Source organism: Castor canadensis, chromosome 15 (genome assembly GCF_047511655.1).
Source record: "Castor canadensis chromosome 15, mCasCan1.hap1v2, whole genome shotgun sequence".
Taxonomy (NCBI): domain Eukaryota; kingdom Metazoa; phylum Chordata; class Mammalia; order Rodentia; family Castoridae; genus Castor; species Castor canadensis.
In genome coordinates, this window is record NC_133400.1 from 32,048,470 (window position 1) to 32,072,744 (window position 24,275).

At 34.1% G+C, this 24,275-nt stretch overlaps 1 protein-coding gene across 13 annotated transcripts in view; it reads right to left on the reverse strand.

The window, feature by feature from the left end:
• Chd9 (chromodomain helicase DNA binding protein 9) overlaps nt 1-24,275 on the reverse strand; it is a 220,820-nt gene that overhangs the window by 89,463 nt on the left and 107,082 nt on the right. For 9 of the 13 annotated variants that reach the window (XM_074055997.1, XM_074055999.1, XM_074056003.1 and 6 more), the window contains one exon: nt 7,864-8,195. In XM_074055997.1, coding sequence (XP_073912098.1) covers nt 7,864-8,195 — 332 coding nt within the window. Of the gene's footprint in view, nt 1-7,863; nt 8,196-8,941; nt 9,242-9,303; nt 12,164-24,275 lie in introns of those variants that run through there. The other 4 variants (XM_074056005.1, XM_074056006.1, XM_074056004.1 and 1 more) reach the window with 4 other exon arrangements.

Here is a 24,275-nt window from a genome sequence, read left to right on the forward strand (position 1 = left end):
CTTGACATGTCTATATTTGATTTTTAGATGTAATTTATGTACCCGTCTAAATCCTGCCCACTCATTATTAGTAGATTAGGTGTAACAAGTTGTGCTCAATACTGTGTCAGTCTGTAATTGCCCCCTGTTGATTCTCTCATTGCAATAATTGGACAATGAATCTTACTCAATTAGTCCTTTTGTTGTAATTAATACACCCAATTCACACTGGGTGTGGTGGTACAAGCCTGTAATCCCAGCACTCAAGAAGTTGAGGCAGAAGGATTTTGAGTTTAAGGCCAACCTGAGGGAGAAAACCAAAAAACAAATAGACAAAAAACACCTAATTCATCATATATTAAGAAAATAGGCAAAAATACAATTTCATTTTTCTTTGCCAGTCAAGTGAAAAGTACTTGAGGCTACCTTTAAAGTCCTAGATAAGCCAGGCGTGGTGAAGCATACCTGCAGATTCTAACTCTTGGGAGACAGGGGCATGAGGAGCCTCAGTTTGAGTAGTCTGGCTACATAAGAAGATCTAGGTGAGCCTAGGCTGTCTTAAAAAAAAATATATCAAAGATAAAATTTTTGAGACAGGGTCTTGCTTGAGACAGTAGTCTAAGCTTAAACTTAAATTCTCCTGCTTCTGCCTCCCATGCACTGGCATGACAACTATATACCATCATACAACTCTGCAAACATTTTTTTCTTCTTAAGAAACACATTTTAGGGGGCTGGCAGACTGGCTTAAGTGGTAGAGTGCCTGCCTAGCAAGTGTGAGGTCCTGAATTCAAACCTCAGTATGATTTAAAAACAAAACAAAACAAAACACTTTACTCAGTGAAATAACTCCCATTTAAAATTAGATTCAAGATCCCAGCTTAAGGCAGGCTCCAGTGGCTCACACCTGTAATCCTAGCTACTCAGGAGGCAGAGATCAGGAGGATTGCAGTTTGAAGACAGTCCAGGCAAATAATTCTCAAGACCCTACCTGGGTTAAAGAAAACAAAAACAAAACCATCACATGCACCAAAAATGGACTAATGGAGTGGCTCAAGTTGTAGGCCCTGAGTTAAAGCCTCAGTACTGCAAAAAAAAAAAAAAAAAAAAAAAAAAAAGCCCCCAGCTTAAATTCCTTTTAGGAAAGCAAGCTGGTTTTCAAAGGTTTCTTTTAGTTAAAACAGCAATCCTTAAATATGTCAAAGGAGCATAGCATTGTAAACTTTTGGTAACCTGGATCATTAGTTCCTGTTTAAAAGTGAACATTTTTTCCCCAGAAGGTTGAATTCACAGAGTTGTTTCATATAAATAATCACTAAGGGCACACATATTAGCAAAGTACTAATTAGTCGATAAATTTATCAGCACGGTTTAATTTTATTCTTAAAAAACAGACTTTTTTTCATACATTAGCATCTCTGCAATCAGGAATTTGTCACAGGATTTTGTTTTGAGGCAGGGTCTCACTATTTATCCTAGGCTGCACTTAAACTTGATATGTAGTTCAGGCTGGCACTGAACTATGATCTTACTACCTCAGCCTCCTCAGTGCAGGGATTAAAGAGATATACCATCACATTCAACTTTTAATATGCCATAGTTTTAATTGGCAACATTTCTTTCTTAGCAACATATAAAATAATAGTATGTTTTATAATCAATGACAGCTTAGATTCAATGAAGTATGGAACTTCCTTTTGCTAATGATAAACCTTACTAGTCTCGTGTAAAGGTATAATTCTTCAAAAGGGAAATGCAAATCTTAACTGAAATTAGTAACAAGTAATATGTATATCCATTTTTTCTGCAGATGTTTCAGATTTTTACTGAGTTCTATAATTTAGATATAAGCAATAACATCAGTAAAAGCATTTAACTGCTTGACTTTAAAAAAATTATAGAACTTACATAAAAACTAACGGTATAGTAAAAATACATAAATTTATACCAAATATTTTTAACAGCTTTGTACTTATGATATTCTAAGAAACAATTAATGCATTTATATTTTTGAAGCAGACATTTAAAAATTCCTATCATTTTGAAAAATTACAATTATAGGTTCGTATTAACATAGAATGTAAAGTGACACTTCTGATGATCCATTTTTTCCCTTAGACTTTATTCAATTTTATTTTTCCTTAAGAACTTATTACGGACATGGAAATGTCTTTGTAAAGTTTTGTTTAAAAATATGAGTGTACATGTGCTGATAAGTATTAACAAATATCATTTTTCTTCTTCCATCTTGGAGATCCAAAAAGACTACAGTAGAAGCTGAGGACATAGCTCAGTGGGAGTGTTCACCTAAGCATGCACAAGGCACTAGGCTTGATCCCTAAAGCCAAGACCAAAACAAAACAAACGAAAGATTATAACAAACAAAGCATATTATAATGTGTGTGTGTGTGTGTGTGTGTGTGTGTGTGTATGAAGGGATTCTATCATTTGAGCCACACTCTCAGCCCTTTTTACTCTTATTTATTTATTTGCTTGTTTGTTTGTTTATTTATTTATTGGTGAGCCTGGGTTTGAATTTAGGGCTTCAAGCTTGCAAAGCTGGTGTTCTACTACTTGAGCCACACCTACAGTCCATTTTGTTCTGGTTATTTTGAAGATGGGATCTCATGTCCAGCCTGGCTTCGAACCACAATCCTACTGATCTCAACCTCCCAAGAAGTGAGGATTACAGGCGTGAGCCTCTGGCACCCAGCTGCTGTAGTTAATTTTTGAAGAGTCTTGAGTTTTTGCTTAGGCATGCCTGGACTGCGATCCTATTTACACCAGCTGTGTAGATGGGATAACAGAAGCATATCACTACACTTAGCTTACTGGCTAAGATGGGGGTCTTGCTAACTTTTTGCCAGGCTGACCTTGAACCACAATCATCCTAATCTCCTCCTCCCATGTACCTGGGATTACAAGCATGGGTCACCATACTTGGCCATATACTAAAGTTTTGAGATTTACTGTTTTATTGTTTTTCTTCACAATATGCCTAATCCTTAATTTCTATTTGAGTTTGGTAAGTATCTCCAAATTTACATATTTTCTCTTGTAACTAAAGAGAAAAACTACTCCTAGTATTTGGTTACTAATATTCTAGTAACAAACAGAATAATTATGAATAAAACAGAGAGTTTAATCATGAAGCACTATAAGTGATTAAACTTATATAGCTATGAGAACATTTCAAACACCAAAAGCATTCTACTTACATCAGATAATCTATAACACAAAGATGTAAATTCTGACTGACAATATGGAAACATAATTAAATATCATAAATTTTTATATGCTTCCATCAAATCAGTTGAAATCTCAATACATAATCAATACTAAACCAAACCATCCGGATGAAGAATACAGTCTTAGCATGAATTTTTACTAATTTATTCTGCAATCTCCAATATTATTAAGCCACTATTTATGTCTCTGTGCCTGTGAATGGATTAGGTTGTCATTCTGCTTTCAATTTAACAAAACAAACTCAACCATTTGGTATCATTTAATCTTCTTTCCACTCATTCATTCTATTCATGGGGCCTCTATTATATATCTAATAATATTGAAAGAACTATTGCTCTTCTATGTGCAAAGCAGCTTTTTACAACCTGGCTGTTGAGGTCATGAAAAATGTCAAAGTAAAAGAAGTTGTTTTCCAGCCTTACCTCACCCTTCATTTTGCTACTGTCATTTCCATTTCAACTCACACCCTTCCATACAACCATGGGCAACTCACTAAAATTCTAGGCACATTTTGAACAAAATTTACCTAAGAATTCTAAATGCTATTTCAGTGTGATGAGCAGAGGCATGTGACAATAGCCATTAATAATTTAATCTATTATCTTAGAAAAGCAATCAAGTTTTAAAAGGGTTATTTTACTTAAAACAGTAATCCTTAAATATATCAAAGGAATATTGTATTATAAACTTTTGGGTAATTTAACAAGTAGCAATTGTTGGACTAAAGGGTAAATCCACTTAAGCTCAGTGGTACAGCACATTTGCCTAGCATGCATACATGTGTGAGAGCTTGGGGTTCCATTCCCAGCGCCAGAAAAGAAAAAAGAAAAAAAAAAAAAAAAAAAAAGAAGAAGAAGAAAAAAAACAAAAATGAAGCAGCACCAATTTTTTTTTTTTTTTCTGTTTGACTTTTAAACTGAAATTATTTAGGAGCAAAGCCTTAAGAAAGAATCTAGGGAACTGAACCAGTGTAGGCTTAAAGGAAGGTATGTGGCTCCTGGCCTTGGTTTTTTCCTTAAATAGCTATATGCTATTTATGTTCTCAGAAAATAGTCATAGTTAACACTTACTTAGTACCTAGCAAATTCCAGATATGGTTTTATTTGTTCTAAAGGTTAATTCTTTTCCTCCTCAATGTAACGCTATGAGATAAGTGTCCATTCTACAGATGACAGGTTAAGTATCTTTCCAGACTTCCACCGCTTCTAACAGACAAAACTCTACTTTGAACAAATGCAACTGGCTCCAGAGTCAAAGAATACAATCAGACTATCACAGTGCATACCTAATCCAAGACACAGAATTATTGTAAAACTTAAATAAGATATAAAAGTGCTCTGAAAGGAACATTCTATTCCTTACATTAAAATAATATTAATCTATAAAAGTGACAAAAATTAAAAAGGTTTCAAGCACACTGGTGAGCAAAGGCAGTATTGTTTTTCTTCAGCTTATTCTTCCTAGATATAGCAAATCACATCTATGAGTTAAATAAATAATTCAATAATAAATAAATAATATAAAAAATAAATTGTTTATACATTTAGTTACTTTTAAAATTTATTTTACACTGCTGGTGGTTAAATTGCTGTATACGTTGTCTTCCAAATTATCTGGTATCAATAGTCTGATATTAGCACACCAATAAAAAAATAAAGAGTTATTAGAAGGAAATGTTTTGGGGCTGTGGGAGTGGCTCAAGTGGTAGAGCACCTGCCCAGCAAGTGTAAGGCCCTGAGTTCAAACCCCAGTGCCACCAAAAAAAAAAAAAACCAAAAAACGAAATTTAAAAGGAAATGTTTCACATAAAATGCTGCTAGTTAAAATGATGCAAATTGACCTTTATTTAGATGATGACTCCTCACATAAAAATTAAATATTCAGGCTGGGGATATAGCTCGCTGGTGGAACACTAGCACACACAAGGCCCTGGATTCAATTTACAGCATGGCATAAAATAATTAAGTAATTAAAAGTAAAAATCTTAGCAAATTCAAAATGATACAGTTTGGTTAGTGCCTTACTAGAAAACACAGTAATGAAAAATCTTAACTGCTTAATACTGGAAATCTGCATTCTACATGAATTTCATTCATTCCAACCTGTTTGTTCTTCCAAAATGATAATTTTTGTCTCTGTCTAATAAAAATGATCAAGACTGTTTACGCCAACAGCTTAATAAAATATAGGCAAACTTCAATTTTATATATCTACCTGTAACTTACAAATTTCCTCTACCAAAAAGGCCTGTGGCTGAGGATACAGTTTCATGGTAGAGAGCTTGACTACCATGCACAAAGTCGGGTTCGATCCTAGGCACCATTTTTTTTTTAAAGCCTTTAGTCTCAAGTCTTTGTTTATAGCAACTCCTCACTATCTCGCTATGTATTTAATCAAAACAAAACTATATCATTACCAGTACAATTCTCCCTAAAAAATTTACTTTCTAGAGACTGCCACCTCCAAAAAAACAAAACAAAACAAAAAAACACTAAGTTGGGCTGGAATCATGGCTCAAATGGTAGAGCACCTGCCTAGTAAGCACAAGGCCCCAAGTTCAAATCCCTGCTATTGCCCAAAAAAAAAAAAAAAGCACTAAATTGACTAAACTTATTAACATTTCTTAAAACTGAATGTGGTGTTACTTGAAGGCTGAGGCAGGAGAATCACGGGTTTGAGACTAGCCTGGGCTGCCTGGCAAAATCCTATCTTAAAAAACAAACAAAAATTATTGTAAATAACATATATATAACAAAAACATAACTTTAAAAAATGAATCAGTACTCCACTGCAGTGTTACTACTCTTAATGGCATTAATTCACTTTTGTTTTGGTGGTACTAGGGTTTTAACTCAGGGCCTTGTGCTTGCTAGGCAGGCATTCTACCACTTAAGCCACACTACAGCCCTAATACACATTTTTTTTTTTTAAAGTTCATGTTTCTCTCTAATTTGATTTCTAATTTTTCCTTTGTACATTGGTTTTTCTTTTCTGCTTCTTCTTTTGCAGTACTGACATTTGAACTCAGGGCCTACACCTTGAGCTACTCTGCCAGTCCTTTTCTGTGATTTTTTTTTTTTCAAGATAGGGTCTCTCGAACTATTTGCCTGGGCTGGCTTTGAACAGAGATCCTCCTGATCTCTGCCTCCTGAGTAGCTAGGATTACAGGTGTGAGCCACTGGCACCCAGCTGTACAGTGGTTTTTTCCTAAACCAGATTCACTTCTGGTGTTATTTACCTCTAGTTGCTTGAGTTTCCTCCCATTCAAATTTAAAGCAAATAGTAGTTACTATAATTTTATCTACCAGTTTCTTCTTGTTTTATTTATTTTTTTCAAAGTATTATTCTTCTAAGTAGTATATGACTCTGCCCATTTCCAATTAAAACTGAAAAACCTTAACTACATTAACTTTTAGTATAGCAAAAGATTAAATATGGGTTTCCTAAACTAAAACTAGACATAAATTTAGAAAAATAAGACACTTTTATACCAAAACCTTCAGAAACAAAATAAGAAATGTAACTCTAAAATTTTATTTTAGGTGCCTACAAATAAAATGCAAAATAAAAAATACAACTTACTGATGTATTATAACAAGAGAACCAAATTACTTAATGGTTGGATTGAATGATCTATGAACCAAATTAAATAATAATAATTTAATTCACCAATCTATATAATGGAGCCATAGTTTCTTAAGCAAATGAACACCTTCATAAAAGTGTGTTCTTACTTTATTGTATATTTTTCTTGTGAGCAAATGATAACTTAGACTAAGTGCTTTATGTAAAATTCCACATAAGGTCTTCAAAAATGATCAAATAGCCTTGCAAAAACAATCCTAAACTATGTAGGCATTAAATTATGTTTACCTTTGCATGAAAAACAAACATTCATACAAAGCAAATAATTTTTATTATGTTTTTTCAAAATGTGTTAATCAAATAAAAAATAAATAGGATTGGAACTGGGAGTGTAGTTCAGTTGCACAACACTTGCATAGCATGCATTGGATTTGGTCCCCCCAAAATAAAAACAAATAGGATTAACGTGTCCTCTTGCAGCAATTATTTGGAGCATTAATCCTCACCTGGCCTCTTTATAACATAAAGTAAATCAGAGACTATAAGGGAGTAATCAGTAAATAATAGTAAGTAATAATGAGCCAGCAGCTGCTATTGTTATTGTTGCTCTATAATCAATAGTTGCTGCGTTTGAGGAAACAGTGTATTTTGCTTGTTTCTAAACTATTAGGTGCCCCATGAGGTACATTATGACTAAAAGGTAAAGAAATCTTACAAAGAATTTCAATGCATGTTTTATAAAGAATGTAATTTTTTGAACCGGCATAACAATACAGATTTTATTTTCTGGTTTTTTTTTTTTTTTTTTTCACTTTTTCTGCTTCACATTCTTTCATGAATACTAATACAAAAAAAAAGTTACATTCACAGAAAAGTAAAATTTAGGAGATCCCTGGAATATTATGTGATTCAATGAAAAAGGAAATAAGGTACACATGGTTATTTAGGATGTAAAACTCTAAACATAATACACATAAATCAAAAATAGGTTATACAAATTGCACTTGTAAAAAATGAAAAGAAATTAAATTTAATTAATAATGAACTTACCCAATTTTTGTCTTTTCTTTTAACTTAGAACAAGTTTTTGTTTTTTTGTTGTCTTTGTCCTTTGGCTTAGATTTCATTCTTCTACCTTTCTTTTCCTCTTTTCCTTCAACTGAGGCAGTAGGAAAGTTTTCAGGGCTCATTACTCTTGGAATATTGCGCTCCCCACGTTCCTTTGCTCTTGCTATGGCCTCTGATATTATACGGTTAGCTTTTTCTTGCTTGCTTTCTGATTCCACCTTTTTTCTCTGCTTCTTCTCAGACATGACCCTCACCTGGGTATTCTGCAACTTAGTATATGTCCCAGAACCATCACTCTTCTTGGAAGATGGAGGCTAGGGAAATCAAAATATTTTTTAATAGAATACACCAAAACGCATTAAAAACAACTGATGTAAATATCTGAATATTTTAAGCTTAAACAGAGAAAACTGTTTAAATATGTAAGTGCTACAAATTTAAAATTGAGACATTTTGCCTATCTAGAAATTAGTATAGGAATAAACAGCTCAACTGCTATACTGAAAACAAAGATTTAGAAAGAATATAGATTCATTGACACTTCATAGCATTCTTGGTTAGTTGATTCAGATTTCGTCCTGTAAATATAGTTGATTTAAATTTTATTACTGTTGGGATAAAAGTCTTTTCTCGTTACTCTGAAAATCATTAGTAAATTTAAAGTAGCAATTTTAATTTAGAATTATTACTCCTTTATACTTTATTATGAGTTTTGGAAAAACAAACTGCCTGCTTTAAAACTAGGAAGAGAACCTGAAATCATTCAAATTATTTTAATGAAGCAACATAGCTAGTTAGTAAACATTCTCAAACTTAAAATTAGAGGAAGTTTTAGTTTTTTGCATGTAAGAGTTAAATGTGGATTTTTTTTCTTTTTCTGTATCATAATTATTTTGCTCAAGCAATTTGGTAAAGAAACAACTTTTATAGTTTTATATTACAATTACTAATATTTTAGCAATATCACAGGAAGCAGATCAAGAGCATTTTTAAAAGAATTTCTTCTTTAAACACACATTCATCCACATATACTTAGATCACAGTTTTGTTATGTTCTTACCCGTAAACATGCCTCTGACTATAGCAAAGAAAAAAAACATCAGGAATTTCCAAACACATTTTCATGCTGATTCCAGTGTACTTCACTGAATATCTTTTCTATACCTGCCTCATCAAAGGTTTCATAGCAGTGCTGCAGCACTGGGAAAGGATGGAAGGCTTAGAATCCCTTGCTAAAATGCCACCTCAAGGCCTACAGGCTATAACAAATAACCAAGACTCGAGAAAACAGCAACAAGCTCAAGATGGCGATGCAGTACGACTCCCGCAGCAGCAGCCAGTAATAAGGAAGGTTATTCAATCCCATTAGCCTTTTAGCCCAAAGAACCCCTCCTCCTCCCACTCATTCAGGCTTTCACTTACCCTTCCTCTTGGCCTCTTCACTGAAGACATTTTTGGCGTCAGACAAAGGCTTGCCCTCTGCTTTTTCACCACCCCAGGCAGTGCTCAAGAAAAAAGCATTGAAAGAAGATTCCTAAATGGCCTATTTAGCAAGCTGCAACCAAGAGATGCACAACCCTCCACAAATACACATTTTGATTTATCAACACATTCTTGCCTTGGCAAGTTTATATCTACTGTTCATCCTGTTTAGGTATGATAAAGGCTGTAAAGGCTCCTAAAAAGCTGAGTTTCCTCAATAGCTATAAGCAGATAGCCAGATTCCAACAAAGCACAGAAAGAAATGAATGCACAAAGCATCAAAATGCATCAGCATGAATATTAGAGATGTCGTTAAAAATACTGACTCCTTCTGCGGAAGTAGGCCAGCAGATGGTGCTACCAGTTATTATTCCATTAGACTCTGCAATTTAACCCACGATGGACTGCTGTTCCCTCCATGTAACACATTAACTCTCACTCTGCCATTTCCTGCAATTTTCAAAAACCATACATAAAAATCTGATTAAAAAAATCACCTGGAAACTGAAAAATAGTGAAATAACTTATGTAGTTATCCATATGTTTAAAACTACAATGCAATGTTTGTTGCAGAAAAATATTTTTCTCCATGAAACTCTAAAATATTTGAAATACTGAAAGTAGCTGAAGAATAGGACATGTAAATGAACACTTAACAAGTAACTTTAAAAATTGGTTAGACTCTTAAGATTCTTCCAACAAAATAACTGGTATTTTAAAAAGAGAGATGAAGCTACTTTAATCTGCATGATACCTTAAATTATTTTTTTTATCAAAAAAAGTCATAAAATTTTTCTGAACTTTACTCTTCATACCCTATTTTAACTACTGAACTTTTCAGATAAAATTTTAGGCTTACTTTCTTGCTAAAAATAAATAACTATCCTGTCCACTTGAATATGACCACTGATATAACTTTTCCTCCTCAAAAAAGTTAGTAAGCAATGTCCTTAAATACCTAAAACAAAACGCTTCAAAGTTCATGTTTATCTTTTTTATTAATGGCATTTTTTCTAGTTGTTCTTGGCTAGTTATCTGATAAGAGTTATCAAAGCTCACTGTTTTTGTTTTTGTTTTCCTTTTGGGCACCAAAGGTCACAAAACAGAGAAACACTATCTGAACAGTGTCCTAGAAAGATCAATCCGGTCATTGTAAGAGATTAAAGGAGAGGGTCAAAAGTAGCAAGGAAAGATCTTACTGACTTGAGAAAGCACTGATGGAAAACCCATTAACATTAATAAGAGCTAACATAGAGTTAGTACTTACTAAGTGCCAGACACAATTCTAAGCATGTAATTAGCCAACATGCATTAACTAAATGTGTATAAAACTAAGTATGTATTAACTAATTTAATCCTGAATGCACAAGAAGCAATAACAGTGATAAAGGAAAGGAGGAGGTGGGCCAATGGAAGAGGATACTCTTAAAGACGCATTATAAAATGATAGAAGGGACATAAGAGAGCAAACGATTACAAAAATGATATCAATAAGAGCTAAAACTTGGTTCTTATTTTGTGTCAGATACTATCCCTAATACTTCACATATATTATTCCAGTTAGTATTCAAAACAACTCTATGAGATACGTACTACTGTTATTTTATATATTAGGGTACTAAGGCACAGAAGTGATTTGCCCAATATTCCACAGATTCTGAAGAGTGCAGCAGAAATTAAAACACAAAGACAGCCTTATTATGGTGACCACATTTGGCTCAAACACTGCAATTTATAGGGATCAGTTTAGATACAAAACAAAGTGAGTGACTTTCTCAAAACTACAGATATGGTAGTAATAAAGCTCCAAATGAAATTGTTTTTCAGTGCCCTTTCAAATAAGTAGAAATCAACTAGATATAGGCAGAACAGTTGAGGATCAGAAAGATGTAGTATTTGGTTTCTAGGTCAAGTACTGGTTGGTGCAAGAGAAGGTAAAAGAAATAGAAAATCTAATTGAGAAATGTGTGCTAAGTTTAATTTGTTTCTTGTTGAGTATGAAATGGAGAAGTGTAGCAATTAGAAATTTGGGATTAGATCCCAAACAGTAGTCAGGGCTGATATATAAGAATTCTGGGGCTGGGAGTGTAGCTCAGTGGTAGAGCCCCTGCCTAGCAGTATGAGGCTGAGTTTGATCTCTACCATACCCAAAAAAAAATTGTAATAATACTAGTATTTCCTCTATTGTTCTCTTTCATTGCCCTTAACTCCTGACACTATTCACAGACTCTAGGAGAATTTCTAAAATATCTCACTTCTTCTAGAAAGAATTCTTTTCAATAGTTACTTTCTATGACCTGACTCAAAATCCCAACTGTTTTAACAATAAACCTTAGCAGTAAACAACAGTGAATATGTGATCAAATACTTTTTCTGCTATTAGAATACAATATTTATAATCTATATTCTCAATGAACATCAAGTGTTAAGTAACTAAACCTCTTGAATATTAGTTATTTCCCAATTCACACACAGACACAAATATAAAATGTCATAGTTTTTCTGTCCCTTTCCTTCATCCATGCAATAATCAAATTCTGTCAAATCTACTTAATTATATTTTGTTTTGTTTTTCTTTTCTCAGTCCCCAGAGCCTCTGTTGTATTAGTTTCCTACCTGTTATGTTGTGATTATGTAGGAATATGTCCTTATTTGTAGGAAATATACTAAAACCTTTTTTTTTTTGGAGGGGGGGAAGTCTGCAATCTACTCTTAAGTGGAGTAATATAAAAAAATTTCACAATTTTTCTGTGAGTTTGTGATAGTCTGAAAATACAAGTTACTTAAAAATTTAAAATAAAGTCACAGACTTTATTTCCTGAAGAACTTATATGCAAAAAGATTAAAACTAGATACAAGGCATATTAATCTTATTTAAGTATTCATATAATAAGAAAAAGAAATCATAGCAAAACAGATGACATCATATGTGATACCTTATTTTGAGAGCAATTAAGAAGAAAATATGGGAAAACCTGGATACCATATTTCAGTACTGGGCAAACTCAAGGATTTATAGCAGCATTTTTTTTTTTTTTTTTAGGTCATGACCTAATACAGCAAGCCCGGATGAAAATTTACTAGGTCTAGACTAGCATTTAAAAATGAAATAAAACAAAATGGAAAGGATGGTGTCTAACCTTACAAATGCACTTCATAACTCTTAAGGAATTAGAAAGCTTTCATAACACCTGACATTCCCCTTTTCCTTCATAAGGGAAAGCAGGAAAGAGATTTGGGCTAAAAATTATGTTTTAAAATCTGAGTGTGAACTTAGTCATTTCCCTCTTGGTGAAATAATTTTCCCAACTACCTACTCACCCATGTTGGGGAATTTATCCATTTCAAATATTGTAGCTGCATACAACTAAGTAAAATTATTGAATCACTAGTGAGTGGATATGAGTAGAAATTATAAATTTCCAAAAACAGAAGGGAAGAAGGATCACATGGCAACTATATATCTAAATGAGAGATGTAGAGTTCCTCTAGATTGAGAATGGATAAAGATTCCACTTGACATATTTTTTAATTATTTTGTTTCTTTTTTTTTTTGAAACAATATGAAGACATAAACGATCTCAAGTACTAAACAGATAAAATTCCCTAGTAGAAATAAAACACAGAACAAAAAATTTTCAACAGCAAACATATTATGGCATTGTAGCTAAATATCTTCCAAACTTTCTCAAACGAGAGGGTTTTCAGGCGTCCAGCTTAAGGGACTCACAGATGGAGGTACCAAAGAAAGAGAATATAAAATAGAACAGACAGAGCAAGCCTTGAGTAAAGAGTGTGAGAGCTGAAGAAGTAGCTCAGTGGTACAGCAAGGATCTGGGTCTGATTCTCAACACCACTGGGGGAAAAAAAAAGTCTGACTGCCCAGAGAAACAATGTAGAGTAACAAAAGGGAAACAATCCAAAAACCCAAATACATCAAGTTTAAGGGACAAGCAGATGGAGAGAGGCTGACGAAGGGAAACAGAAAGAAAATGCAAGAACAGTATAGTCAGGAGAGAGTGGTGCCATGAAAGTGAACAGAAAAAAATTGGGCTGAGGATGTAGCTCAGCAGTAGAACACTTGACTAGCATGCATGAGATGTTTGGTTTTATCTCCAGTACTGCAAAAAAATCAAAAGCCTATGGTCAAAAGGAAAGTAAACATACATAATTATCTCATAATAATTTGTTGCTATAAAGGACAATTTATAAGGCATTTTAGTTCTCTTAAATTGGTTATAGTAAGTTTGTGTGCTAATTTTTAATATCCTGTTTGATAAATAGAAACATATTTACTTAAATATTCATATTAAAATCAATCTGTGAAATAACAGATTTGCAGTTAATTTAAGTAATATGTGTCACACATTAGTGATTCCTTCTGATTTTCTTCAAACTACCAATAAAGACTTGCTTTTAAAGAGGGGGGAAATGATCCAAGACCAAATTATAATATCTAAGTCTTTTACTAAGACTGTTTTTGTTTTTTGCAGTACTGAGGTTTGAACTCAGGGCTGGTGCTCTACCACTTGAGCCACTCTGCCAGCTTAGTATGAGTTTTGCCCATAGATTTATTTTCAGTTTTTGCCTCAAGTAGAGCGATTATTTTGCTTTGCTTTCTTCAAATGTATGAGCTGTCATGCTCACAAATTAAAAGGCTTAGATTCATCTTGTGACATGTAGTAGTAAAAACCCAGGTTTCCACTTTAGCTAACAATAACATTCCCTTCTTTTTCCAAGTATTATAATCTTGAATTTGCATTTTAAAGTACTGTCTATAGTTTAGCCATCAACATGCAGTTCAAGCAAATAAAAATCCCCTTTTTGGTGGGAGTGGGGTTTGAACTGAGGGCTTTGAGCTTGCAAAGCAGGTGCTATATCGCTTAAACCACACCTCTAGCCCACAAATAGGTATTTTAAAAGTTGTGGTTTTTGTTTAAAGGAATAAAAATTTATTATCTAACTTATAGGATACACAAGGGAGAGAGTCAATCAGCACAATCAAGAAGCAATCAGCAAAATGGGGATATAATGAACAAAGTACAGAATGTAGGAAACTGTATACAACAAATGACTCAATTTGAAATCATAAGAAACAAAACACAGAAAGGGGGAAACATAGATTAAAACAGACTTAATACTAATGTGAGTAACAAAATTTTAAGTGGGGGGCTGGGAAGAGATGTGCAATGTTTGGACCTTATTTATGTAATTACCTAAACAAGTCTACTATAAGCACTCATCTTAAACAACTGAGAAAACTTAAATTCTGACCAGATACTTGATTATAGAGGAATTACAGTTATTTTCTTAGGCATGAAACTGGTCTCACAGTTCTGTTTTAAAGGCAAATATTTTTATTTTTTACATACATAAAGTAAAATATTTACAGATTAAATGATATGATAGAGATGTGCTTTAAGAAAACCCATACTGGGGGGGTGAGTATGGTAGAGGGTAATATCAATTATATAGTGGCCATAAATTGATGGTTTGTTATAGCTAGGTGATGGGTACTCTCGTTTTGTGTACATTTGAAATTTTATATAACATAAAAAAATTTAAAGTTATATTCTAGAATAACAATTTAGCATGACAAAAAACTAGATGCATGTGAGAATGATAAGCAATAAAGAGTTAGGCTAGATTATTAAGAGTTACAGGGTATGTGGACTGTCTGCTAAAAGAATTGATGATTATTATAAGAAAAATAACAGGATCAGAGTTTCAGATACAGGGTTGCTAACTGGTTTCAATAAAAATACCTGAATCACACAAATTTTTGACATAGAAAAGGCTATACATGATATAAAAACAAGTATATCATGTATTAAGAGTAGTTTGTAAAACTTTTTCAATGCTTCCTAACAAATTACAGGTATATTTTTAAAATATCAAGTCACAAAATCTTACTGACAAAATTAAGTATGTTGAGTTCATCTGTCCATAAGTTACCTCTGAAACTGAAAGCTATTCTCAGAATAATGTTGTGAATTAAGAGAACAGGCTTTGGAGTCAGCCAGCCTTGGGTCTGAGTTCCAGTTTCATTTACTTGAGCCTTAGCTTCAACTGTAAGATGGAAATAATAACAGTATCTACCTTCTAGAGCTATTGTGAGATCTAATAGACAATGTTTATAAAATATTTGGCATAGTCTTTTGTATATAATCGAGAGATGTTAGAAATTATTGTTACTGCTGTGATGTGATACTGTTCTCAATACATCATATCAGGGAGTAAATAACGGCATTGTTCCTTGTTATGGTGATGTTAACTTTGATCACATGGTTAAAGTAGTGTCTACCAGGACTCCAACTGTCTTTTAGACTATGCATGTTTATTTATACCAATATATACATGTGGATTTTTTTTGTTTGTTTTTTTTAGGTTTTTTTTGAGACAGGGTCTCCCTATGTAGCCCAGGCTACCCTTCAACTCACTATGTGGCCCAGGCTAACCATGAAATCATGAGTGTTGGTGATATTCATTTTATTCTATGAGTTATAATATGATACATTATTATTTATTTGTTGCTCAAATTATCCCACTTTGGTCATTTAGAACTCCTTAAAGTTGCTGTGTTCACTGGATACTTCAAGTATACTTCCTTACTTTTTGGCACTGTAAAATAGTTTCATAGTTAGAAAAGTTTAATGAATGGGCTAAGGAGAAAATGGGAAGAAAGGAAGTAGGCATAATGAGTGTCAAATGCGCAACCTAAATAAACAAAGGGGAAATAAAAGGTACAGTGGAATCAGGAAGTATAGTATATATGCAGGCTATTAAAAAAAAAGAAAAAGGCAGAAGAGTGCTAGAAATTATGACAGTTGAATGCCTGTAATCATAGCTACTTGGGAGACTAAGATAAGGAGGTTCACAGTTCTAGGCCAGCCCAGGTAAATAGTTCATGAGACCCCCATCTCCAAAATAACCAGAGCAAAATAGACTGAAGGCGTGGCTCAGGTGGTAGGGCGCCTGCTTTGCAAATGTGAGAACCTGAGTACAACCCCCAGTTCCACCAAAAAAAAAAAAAAGAGGAAGAGGAAAAAAAAAAAGGTATAGAATAAATTTTAATAACTTAAGTAGAAAATTTAAAGTACCTTCTTTCCATACAATCCAAAAAGTTATATTATCAATTTAAAAAAATTATATGCAAATACTGCTTTGGTAATAGTAATAACCTCTGCACATACCATTGTTTATAAAGAACATTTAGTGCAACAAGAGAGAGCACTAAAAAAAAAAAAAAAAAAAAAAAAGACTTCTTGAATAAGTTAATTCACAAACCATTTTTCTTTCTGAAAGCTTCCATAATTTCTGATGTATTTTCTTATTTGATTTCATAATATTCCTACATGTCAGCAAAAAAAATCAAATATTAATTATTTCTAAATTTGCAAAGGAAAGAATTCAGGCAAAAATGGGTATTCTGGCCCATAACACTGAATAGTACAGTTCAGCTCTTCAAAAATCACTTTGCTAAGAATTACCTTCATCTACCATTCCCATGTAAGTGATTGTTGATTCCAAACTCATAAGGTGTTAAATATATGACAATCTATTAGGAATCAGTAACCTTTCCAAAGAAGTATCACCCATTCTTCCCCAGACTAGGAGAGACACTGAAGTGTTGTAGTGGCAGTCTGAGAAAACCCCATACATAAACTATACTCATATAGCCTTACCAGGTCTTGACAAAGGGAAGGGCAACAGTGTAAGTAAATTAACCAACTAGTTGACTAAATGGCTTGATAACACCAACCTCTAAATTCTTTTGGTAAACGTATTCACAGGCTTTAAAATAATTGCAAAGGAGAAAATCTCTTAAATCTTAAAGACATTAAAAGTTGGTTCTATTAAAAGTATACTTATACAATAGATTATATATAAATAACCAATATTTTAAAATTCAGAATTGGAAGAGCTGGTGGAGTGGTTAAAATGGTAGTATGCCTGCCTAGCAAGTGTAAGGCCTTAAGTTCAAACCCCAATACCACCAAATAAATAAATAAATATATAAATAAATTTAGAATCATGATATAATTTCTTTGAAAAATTATTTGAATACGCAAATGACTGTTAACATAAGCATAAATGATGTTAAGCAGTTGGCATCGGTACACGTGCAATGATGTATATCTTAAAAAATAAGACATTTAAATATGACATACAGTTTTAGGCAAAAGAAAGTATAATTTATTTAGATGCTAGGGAAAAAAATATATATATATAAATAAAATCTAGCAGGGCATGGTTGAATACACCTGAAGTCCCAGCTATTTGGTAAGCTGAGGAAGGACAAGCTTGAGGCAAGGTGCTCAAGGCCACTCTGAAACATATAGGGAGAACATGTCTCTTAAAAAAAAATTAAAAATCTTAAGAAAAATGGCAGGAACATTTTGGAATTCATAAAGCATTCTTAATTGCCTCATGTTAAAGTTTAATCTTGAAGAATGCCAAGGAAATAATGAGAGGAAACTGCATCTCTTGACACAATGCACAGCACAAGAAAAAGATTTGTGGAAGTAGAATGGTGGGCATAATATAAGAAAGCTATATGCATGTCCTTCTGGTGTCCATGACAGGACTGAAACTCTAAGCATAGTAGTCTGTGTGTGTCTCTGCCTTCATAAGGATAGATCTTATAAAGAAAAAATAAAAACACGTTATTACCTGTAATTAGAGGAGGATAGATCAGTAAGGTCAGGGAATGTAGTTTAGCAAGTTGAGACTCAAAGACTAAATTCCAATGATACAACCAGAAGTGACTCAAAAGTGAAAAAGCAGTGTATTTAAAACCACTGGCCATTGCAGTGCAGATTTCAAAAGGCAAAGCATAAAAGACAGGCACAAAACTAAGAATAATTTGAGTGACACTGACTTTAAGAATAGTGTCAAGAAGGCTATTGCTCACATGATGTAAGGTTTAAAAAAATCATTACAGTAACTGAAAGTGCTGTTAGCTGTTTTGAACAAGAATGGCTATGAGAACATCGGTGTGTCCAGTGAGATGGATGACAAAGGAAAAGTAGGAGCTGGGAATGGTCGTAAATCCCAGCACAAGGGAAGCTGAGGCAGGAGGATCATAAGTTCCAGAACAGCCTGGGAAACATTAAAAAAAAGAAGAAGAAAGAAAAAGCCATGAGCTGGTGGTCCATGTTGTAATTCTAGCTATTGGGAGGCTGAGATAGGAGGACTGCAGTTTGAGGCCAGCCTGGGCAAACAGTTCATGAACTTTCAAGTAGAAGAGCATCTGCTTTGCAAACATGAAGCCCTGAGTTCAAACCCCAGAATCACCAATAAATAAATAAATAACAAAAAAAGAAAATAATAAAAGTAGAAAGAGAAAATTAAGCATGTCAACTGAGGCCTTCAAACATTTGCCAGGCACCAGCAACTTGAAGCCTTGAGTTCAAACCCTCCCCCCCAAAAAATTATTCAACAGATTCTTTCAGCCCTAAACCTCTCCAAAATAGTACTTCCAGTTTAAATTTGTGAACTGGTGCCATATAGTCTCTCTCCTGGGCTCCTACTAGTATTTCATATAAACTTACTATCTCTCTAGCAACTCTATCATCAATTCTTAAATTAGCTTAACCCTTAGTTTTAGGACTGTACACAAAAACATGCTGATTACAAAAAAATCTTACAAGGCTGAATCTGTAAATGGGCATTTTTCACATACATACATGAGCACAATATTATTTAAGTATGAAAAAAATGGTGCATACATTAAAAGCAGTTCATATAGCAGGGAACTTTAACTTGCTATAAACTAAATGACTTTATGGTATAATAGGCTGGCAAAAGAAAGTAAATGGAATTTTAGCTGCACAAACAGAAATTTGGTCTATAGAATAGAGAAGGTAGTAGCCAGGGGTTGGTACACATCAGTTATCCCAGCACTCTGGAGGCAGAGGCAGGACTCTAAGTTTGAGGTCTGCCTGAGTTATATGTTAACAGGGCCCTAACTCAAAAATCAAGGGCTGAGGATGCCACTTAGGGGTAGAGTACTTGCCTAGCATGTTCAAGGCCATGGGTTCCAATTCTTAGCACCATAAAAAAGTAAACAAATAAAAGTAAAGAAGTCTCACCAGAAGAATTACATTCTGTTTTAGATTAAGTGGAACAGGAACTAGATTACTTATTCAAAACATATTAAGTATATACTATCTGCCAGACATTTTTATAAGTACTGGGAGTAAGACAGTAAAGACAAATTTCCGTTCTAAAACATAAGGTGAGAGTAAAGACTATGCAGAAAATGAAAATAAGATGTTGTGAAAAGTGACAGAGTAACCATTTTAGAACTGATTCAGAGAAGGTCTCACTAAGGTGGTGCCATTAATACAGAAATCTGAATGAAAACAAAGAACTAGTCATGGAAAGATCAGTGGAAAAATGAATTTGAACTCATCTTAAGCAGGTTTGAGAAATTATCTACAAAGCAAAATGACTAATGTACTGGTTTTACATTTGAATAATGAGTTTCTAGGTTAACACTGCACCAACTACACTATACTTTCCAGTCTGTTAATCTGGAAACTGTCCAATGTTAGGACCATGTACCACAATTTCTCTCCAAATTTTATGACAATTTTAAGTTTATTCCTTTCCATAATGAGCCATCATCATTATTCTCAGGATCTGATCATCTAAGAGTGATTCTGAACTATAAACTATAATCTCTTTATGGACCATCCATTTAGTGGATATGAACTAACATTATTTTTTTGTTTGGCAATACTGGGGGTTTGACTCAGGGCCTCACACTTGCTTCCCTCTACCACTTGAGCTAAACCCCAGCCCTTTTCTACTTTACTTATTTTTCAAATAGGTTTTAGAGCTTTTTGCATAAACCTAACCTTGGACCACCACTCCCCTACCTATGCTTCCAGAGTAGCTGGGATTACAGGCCTACACCATGGCACATGGCCCTAAACTAACATTATAAATGAAAAAGACCTATGTATTGTGAAACATTGGTGAAATCTTAATACACACATATCCCTACATATACCTTCACAAACATTTATAAATAAACACATATACTGTGTCCCAGTTAAAAATTTTTCAAAACACTCCTCCAAGAGGTCAATAAATATTTCCATTTCATTTAACAGGAAGGATGTGATACAATTCAACTGAAATTATTTTTGCATGTACTATATTGGAGGTTTTGGTTAGCAGATAACTACAGAACCAAAACAAAACAAAACAAAACAAAAAAAACACCCAAAATTCCAACACTTACATTAGGAAGTAAGTTCCAAAATAGCAGAGCATCGTGTCCTGCCTAAAGCACAATCCTGTATTACCAAATATGAAAATATCTGGTGAAGGAATGAATGAATGAAGGCTGATTCAAATTTCTAAAGTCTGTATTTTTTCCTAACACTAAGTACACTTGTGAAGTAAAGAATTTGGCCTTGCCCAGAGAGAAGTTTGGTATTTGTCCTTAGTTTCTAGAAGGTAACTTATGCTGTACTTGACAGGATTGTTTCTGTTTAGGGCAGCAATTGGATACCTTGGATCTTAGAGTTGGGCTGGCCACATCAGAAAGATGAATTGTGTGCTTTAGGTTGGGGGATCTGAGCTAAATGTGATGTAAAAATAAAGAGATCTTGATCTGCTATCTATCTTCAAGTGTTAGCTCCAATTAAAAATGTCAAATTTTTAAAAGACTTATAAAAGAATATAAAACATAGGACTGGCAATGATTCCACTCTATCAAAGGCTTATCTACATGAAATCTGGACTGAGAAAACGGTTCCCTTAAATACTTTTAGGCAAAAGTCAAAACAAATCTGTACATAGGAACATACCCATGAGACAAGATTCAATATTACTATGTCAATTGAACAACAACAACAAAAAAAAGTGGATTATAGTTGACCTAACAGAAAAAGGACACAAGAAGATATGATACCTTACTTAAAATATAACATGGAAAAGAATTGTTTTTGTGAGACTTGGAAGTTCAATTCCTTAAACAAATAATGAATGCCTATTATGAGTCAGGCATTGCCTTAATGTTACAAACAATGGACATGTAGACTCTCACCTAAAGAAACATAACCTGGTAGCACAGAACAATCACTAATGGAAATACTAGGAGAAGAACTAGAGAATACATGGCTGGAAAGTAGATACTCTTGGGAAAGCTGCCTGGGAAGCTCAAAAAAAAAAAAAGGCCAGAGAGCAAATACGGGAGGTATGGGGATAGGTAGAAAACCCTAAACCTGAAAGCATTTGATGTTCCTACTCCAGAGGAACTAATACAGAAACATTAAAGCGACAGAGGTCAACACAAGAAGGGGATCAGGAACTAGTGTAAAGATCAGTTAGAGATGAATCAACTTAGATTATAACACATTTGTACATGGAAGCAATGCTAGGAATCTTTCTGTATAGCTATCCTTAACTCAACTAGCAAAAACGCTTTTTCTTTCTTATTATGCTTATGTCTTCTCTTCAACAAAATTAGAGATAAGGGCAGAACAGGTTCTGCCTGGAAGCAAGGGGGAGGGGGGAGAAATAACCCAAACAATGTACACACATATGAATAAATGAATAAAAAAAAAAGCATTAACATAAAAGGGGAAATTAAGAAATTCCTTAAAAAAAAAAAGCCAGGTTGAAGTAGACGGTCTATTTAGTGCCATTCAATCCTGAGATTTTAAGGTTCTTTGAGAAAGAGTATTGATATTTAAAATAATCAGGAATATCCAAATAGGCTGTATCTCATCCTCTTCAACAGCATAATAAAGTACCAACATAAAATGCTTTTCTATTTATATAACTAGGTTGAGATCTTCTGGATACTTTGTTTCTACTGCAAACTCAACAAATAAAGAACAAGCAGATCATCCAAATACCAATCTAAATGAAACTGGTAGACTGTATCAATTCAATTTCTTGGCTGTGTATTATAGCTTCCCATGGTGGGAAGGTGAATAAAAGATACACTGGATATCTCTGTATTTGTTACAACTGCATATGAACCTCCAACTATCTCAAAATAAAAAGCCTGTGTGTTTTTTTTAAGAGGGCTTTAGCCTTCTCTAAGTTTAGAGACACCTTCCTGTTAGCCTTCAAAAAACAAGGTGCTGTGAGTTCTATTGATGCAAGGAAAGGAATGTTGTCAACAATTCTATGAGTCTAAAAGAAGACCCCAAGCCTCAGATGAGATGCAGTCCCAGCTGACACACTGACAACACTCTTGTGAGACTGAAAAGAGATCCCAGCTAAGCTGTGACCAGACACTGGACCCAAGCAAACTACAATATGTGCTGTTTCAAAACACTAACATAAACATATGATAATTTGTTACTGCAACACAGCACTAGAAAATGAATACTGTGATGACTGAACAACTCCACTGCTGGTTATATACCTAACACAAACACATATGAAATTCAATAGCACAAAACTTTTCTATGAGTTATAAGTACGAATAATGGTTACCCTTGAAGTGAGGGTTAGTAATGACTGGGAAGAGGCTCTTAGGATTGTGATAATGTTCTATTTCTTGATGCTATGCCTCTGAAAGTTTGTCAAACTATTCACTTATAAATGTGTATGTTCTCTATTACATCATACTTCAAAAAATTTATGCTACAAGATTATAACTTGCTGTGCATGGTGGTGCAGGCCTGTAATTACAGCACTTGGAAGGATTGAGACAGGAGGATCACAAAGTTTGAGGCCAGCTTGAGCTATACAGTGGAACCCTGTCTTCAGAAAACAAAGAGATTAGCTGGGTGCCTGTGGCTCACACCTGTAATCCTAGCTACTTGGGAGGCAGAGATCAGTAAGATCAAGGTTTGAAACCTGGGCAAACAGTTCTCAAGACCCTGTCTTAAAAATACCCAACACAAAAAAAAGGGCTGGAGGTGTGGCTCAGGTGGTAGAGTGCTTGCCTAGCAAGTGTGAGGCCTTAAGTTCAAACCCCAGCACCACCAAAAAAAGAAAAGAGAGAGAGAGAACTCAAACAACAGAATATTATTTTATTTTATTGTCATTAATCTGAGTAAACAATTCAGGTAGTAAAAGAAAGACCAATGATTTTCTATTACAATGATGCCTCTTACACAAAAAACATTATTTTTATCACATTAGGATATTTTAAATGATTTTTTCACTTAAAAGGAAAAATATAATATTGCACATTTCTTTCATATCAGGAGAAATCTAATAAATACTGGAAGAGCCCTTAATTACCTTAACTGAAATTATTAGTGGTGGGGGAAAGAAGGTACAGGACGCCACCTGGGATCTTGGTTTGTTTGTTCTTGGTGAGACTGGAGTGCCTAGTTCAGGGCCTAGCGTTTAGTAGGCAAGCACACAACCCATTAAGCCACGTTCCCAGCATGGAGGAAGAAGAAAAATTTAAAACAATCAAAATATAAGGAGAGGCTGGAGGTGTGGTACGAGTATCTGCCTAGCAAGTATGAGACCCTGAGTTCAAACCCCAGTACCCTAAAAATGTAAAGGAGAGAAAACTGAAATAGAAAATTTAAATCTATACTCATTTCAGGACTTTGTTTCTGAATAACATGGTCACCATCTCTCTCTCTCTCTCTGTTTAATCTCCAATTCTCAAATACCTGTTTTACCTTTTATTCCAGCAATATTGAACTGCTTAAAAATTTAGATATCCTCTACTGAAAACTCTGAACTTACTGCTTTAGCTGTCTAGAGAAACTGCTATGGTTTAAATGTGTCACCCAAATTGTATGTATTAGAAACTTAATCCCCATATATTAATGGTATTTGAGAAGTAGGACATTTGGGAGATGATCCAGTTAGGAAGGGTCTGCCCTCATGAATGGATTGATCCATTCATGGATTCATGGGTTCTCATGGGCGTGGCTTTGTTGTAAAAGCAAGCTCTCTCTGGCAAACTTGCT